At 51.5% G+C, this 4751-nt stretch overlaps 1 protein-coding gene across 2 annotated transcripts in view; it reads left to right on the forward strand.

The window, feature by feature from the left end:
- The first annotated feature begins 926 nt into the window (after nucleotides 1–926).
- Efhc1 (EF-hand domain containing 1) overlaps nucleotides 927–4751 on the forward strand; it is a 68732-nt gene continuing 64907 nt past the window's right edge. For both annotated transcript variants that reach the window (XM_023711887.1, XM_004628319.2), the window contains exon 1: nucleotides 927–4301. In XM_023711887.1, coding sequence (XP_023567655.1) covers nucleotides 4242–4301 — 60 coding nt within the window. In that variant the 5' untranslated portion in view covers nucleotides 927–4241. The remainder of the gene's footprint in view (nucleotides 4302–4751) is intronic.

Consider the following 4751-nt stretch of genomic DNA (forward strand, 5'->3'; position numbering starts at 1 on the left):
TCTTCAAGTTCAGCCAAATATTTCTAAGTCACAGCAAGTGCAGGGCTCCAAGAATCCAACCCGTGGTTCATGTCCCATGTCGTACTGTGTACATCTAAGAGAAAAGGACAAGGTTCAGATACTTGGCGGGAAAAGAGATTACCAGTCATTTCTCTGTTGTGTTAGAGATACCATTTATCATGAATGTAGCTAAAGACTACAGGGGTTGAGTGAAATAAATCAGATCCACGTGTGCAAACATCATATTATCTCTAGGGTGAGAACCTGAAAAAGTAAATACAATCTGAAAGTTACAACACATGCTGTGAAAGGAAAGAATTAGTTCAATGGGAGGAAAAATGGATGAGGCAAAGGACGAATGGAAGAAGGCAGGGCTGGCCAGATAGCTCAGCCCACTAAAGCGCCTGCTTCGCCAGGTGCAGGGAGCAGGGTTCAAGCCCCAGTGTGCTGTGCTGGCCCTGCCTCCAGGGCGTGCTGACAGGGCAACGGAGGCAGGCTGTGGTGGTGTGTGCCTGTAATTCCAGTGCTTGTGAGGCTCAAAACAGAGATCAGTATGGGCGCGATCTGCGTGGTGAACCCCTGTACTAAGTAATTAAAAAAAATGAAAGAAAGGAAAAATATATTTAGGTAGATATTAAGGATAGTCTGGATAATTGTACTGTCCATTTCTTCAGGTAAAGCTTAAATTTTTTGTCTTTTTAAAAATTTCTTACAACTTTTTTGTTGTTTTGTTTCTTCTTTACACCAACCTTGCACATTTATGGCTGGTAATCTGAAAAACTAATTTGAAGATAACATCATACAGTATAGCACCCACTGTTGAAATCCTACTACTTTGTTTAGTGAAAATTTAGTGAAATTTAGTTTGTATTGTTTTCTAATGCTTTTTTCTATCACTATTTTGTATTATTTAAAAAAAATATGCCATTTATCTGCCTGTATCAGGAATTCAAAACTGTATTCAATACAGTGGCCACATGTGGATCTGCACACTTCTCCGTGATGGAGAGGTTTTGTGAGCTGGATCAAGATCACCGATTCCCCTGTACCACGCAAAGAATGTCCTTCCCAGCTGGGGGAAGACTGGGTGTGTAAGAAAACACTCAACTGCAAACCACTGATTAACCAGCGGTTCTCTAAGCTCTTTGGCCTGGGGATTTCTCAACAGTAAGATGAGCGCCCCAGAGTCTATCTCCAAGCTTTTGGACTGTGACCACAATAGCCACGGTGTGACTGTGTGTGTGTGTGCTTGCATCTCAACACTTTTTCACCGAATTCTTCTTATCCATGCAACATGGGCTGCATCTTGAGAATTCCTATCCTGTTCCTTCCTTTAAAAAATTTGGTCCTAGTCACAACCTATTAATTTGGCTTTAAGAAGAGCTAATGAGGATCCACTGGCAGTTTTTAAAAAGGCCTCATTCATTTATTATTAGTTGGTCATTCATTTTATAACAGTTTAATGAGTATCTATGAGGCACCACAGATGGGAGCTGGGAAAATGTTACGAAGAGCAAAGACATTGTCCTCTCGAAGCTTACATCCTGCATGGGGTGCTTGGTAAACTTCAGAGAGGGAAGGAAATTCCAACTGAATCAGCTAAAGCCATGGAATGGGTTTAACTTAACTAGAAGCCTGCAGGAAAATAGGTTTTCTCAAACCCAAGGCAACTGATCACAGAAACACTGAAGCAGTCTGAACCCCAAGTTATGCGATTTTTGTGTCAACTCATTTCCTGTGGACCCAAGTCTGCTCCAGAATCAGCTTACCAATTACTGGCCAGTTCTCTTTCCCTTTCCATACTTGGAAAGCTTATGGCTGACTAGGCCGCCTTTTAAGGTAAGAAATTCTAGAAACCAGTGGGTGTAGGAAACGCAGATTAGAGAATACTGTGGCAGAGGAGCATCCCTCTGGCCATCTTCTCACAGCCACTCTCTCCATACTGGCAGCACTCGCCAGCCTGGAGGTATTTAGCAAACGTCCCCCAATACCCCCCTAAATCATAACGTACCATTTTTATCCTGCCGATGGAATAACACCACCAAAATCACTGCAGAATAATCCAGGACACAAAGACACCACTATATGACTTCTGAGAATCTAGATAGCGAAGGGCAAGAATATCATAGGGCTGAAGACAAGTTCTGGGCAAAATGAAGAGATGTTTGAGGTGACTGCCCAGGCCCGTCCCCGCAGGGTGCCTTCCACCTGGATTCTCTGGGAAGTACCTTTCCCAGCTGGAAGCTGGCATCAGGATCGTTCTCATTTTCTTCCAGGCTCCAAGCTTTGAATCGCCTGCCATAAGTATGAAATGTCTCTGTTCTGAGTCCAAGCTTTATGCAACGGTCTTTTCAACCATAGCACCTCCTACTTTAGCAGTCAGGCATGGTCAGGTTCCGGCCTCCTGTTCCACAAAGTGGGAAATGGTTGGTATAGACGAAATACAACATGCTTAGTGGTGTGTTTGGAAGAAATGACACATAAACCCTTAATCATACCAAATCTTCTCAGGGTCCAGGTAGTACTCTGAAGCCCCGACATTTCTGTTTCCTTTTCCACAGACCTTTGTGTTCTTTAGCACTGACATAACTATCACAGCTATGTCCTGTTGCCACGACAGAACACCTGAGACGAGGTGATTTGTAAAGACTAGCGGTTTGTGATTCATACTCCCGGAGGCTGGGAAGTCCCACAGCATGGCAATGGCGTCTTCTTGGCCTCCGGTGAGGGCTACATGCTGCTTCTCACACTCAGAAAACCAAAGGGCCAGTGGAAGACAGAAAACAGGCGGGCCACTGTCACTGCCCTGTGACAATCATTCCGTTTTATGATAGCAAGAAGACATTCATAAGAGAAAGGCATTAATCCACTCCCAAGGGCAGTGACGACCCAGGCGCTTCTTAAAGTCCCTCTGCCCACCACCGCCACAATAGCAGTCAAATTTCAGTGAGTTTCATAGTAAACGAATCCCATGCAAACCACAGTAGCAGCATTGGTGGCTTTCGGGAGGGGGGCGACCAAAACTTTTCTGCGCCCATGCAGTTCTGATGTACCAAGGTGAGTAAAGGCACTCTATTAACCATTTAACTAGCATCCATTTCTGGGAAGGCAAGGTATCTGACCAGAAGTCACCTCTCAAATAGGGACAGGTGTTGTCTTTACTTTTTATTACGTATCTTGTACAAGGTCTCACTACGCAGCTCGGACTCGTAGTGATCCTCCAGCGCTGGGATTACAGACGTGCACCACCACACCGTCTTAGGGGCCCGTTTGGCGCGCCCAGGGGTTGGGCCAGCGCTTTCCCGGGCAATGTTTCAGGAACAGGGAAGGTTACATTTCTTTTATGGGACAACCACCCCATACAAAGCACCAAGCACGAAAACGTCTATGGTGCCAACGCTTTCATCTCACTGATCTTGCTTCTTTCTCAAGACTTAGGTCCTTCCCTCCGAAGGAGCTGCATTTTCCCCTTGATTTGGACCTAGTCGCTGCAGTTGCGGGTATACGCCAGACTGCGACGAGCACCCTCGCTCTTGAGCCCACAAAGGCCCAGCTGGGCACTGAGCCCTGCAGCAAGGGTGCGCCGGCTGGCAGCTGGCGCGGGGCGCTGAGCGCAGGGTCGGGTGGGACAGCGCGACGGCGCGGCGGGGCGCGGTGGCAGGCACGCCGCGAGGACCTGACGCTTCCGCCACGTCGCGGACCCCCGCCCCCCGCAAAGCCTGCGTCTGGGGCATCAACGACTTCACCCTCACCCACCCTGTACGCTTCCGGTGAACCTGCACAGCGGCCCTTTCGGAGCCGGGAGGAAGGAGGACCTGAGCTTCTGGCGTGAGGGCGGCGAGGACGAGGGCGGAGGCGGGGAAGGAGCGGCCCTTCCTCTACTTGCTCCGACTGCGACCTCCTGCGCGAGCTAAGGCCACACGGTACCCCGCTGGCCCGGCCCGCCACCTCCCACCGCCTCTCTCGCGAGCCTGGAGATGCCCCGCGGAGACTGACCTGCGCGCCAGGTCTGTAGCATCCGCTAGGCCCGCCCCCTCCGCGGCTTCCGTACCGCGAGAAGGCGGGGTTCTACGCAGCGCACGCGCAGACCGGCCAGGCGCCGTCACGAGCACGGAGCCCCGCCCACCGCGGCGTGTCGCCAAGCAACGAAGTCACGACCACGGAGCCCCGCCCAGCACGGCGTGTCGCCAGGCAACGCGAGAGGACGCGGCCAAATCTGACGCCGGTGGCTGCCCGCGACGATGTCCAACCGGGTGCACGGTCTGCCCTTTCTGCCAGGCACATCTTTTAGTGACTCCACGGTGAGGACTGAGACGCCCACCCAAACTGTCCCCAGCCAGCGACCTCGAGAAACTCGCGCCCTGGTGCATCTCCAGTCTCCGCCCTCTTCCAGCCTGTCCTCGGGTCCGCTGTCCTCTGCCCCCGCGCCCTTCCTCTTCACCGTTTGCGATCTACCAGGTCCCTGGGTGCCCTCTGCTCCGCTCCTCCAGCTCCTTCCCTGTCCTGCGGACCTGAGCGCCGCCCGCCCCCGCCGCTCCTTCTCGGACCCCCGACCCTGTCTCTGCTCATCCTCCTTAGCACAGCCTCCGCTTCACCGCGTCCACCCTCACTTCGAACCTGTGCGCTCTCCCCAGAGACGTTGTTCCGCCTGCCCGCCCTCCTCCGTGTGCTCCCCCTCTCCTTACCCCTCCTGCTCCCCCACTCCTTTCTCCACCTCCTCCTGCTCCCCTACTCCTTTCCCCTCCCCTCCT

The sequence above is a fragment of the Octodon degus genome, unplaced genomic scaffold (genome assembly GCF_000260255.1).
Source record: "Octodon degus isolate 3935 unplaced genomic scaffold, OctDeg1.0 scaffold00022, whole genome shotgun sequence".
Lineage (NCBI taxonomy): Eukaryota > Metazoa > Chordata > Mammalia > Rodentia > Octodontidae > Octodon > Octodon degus.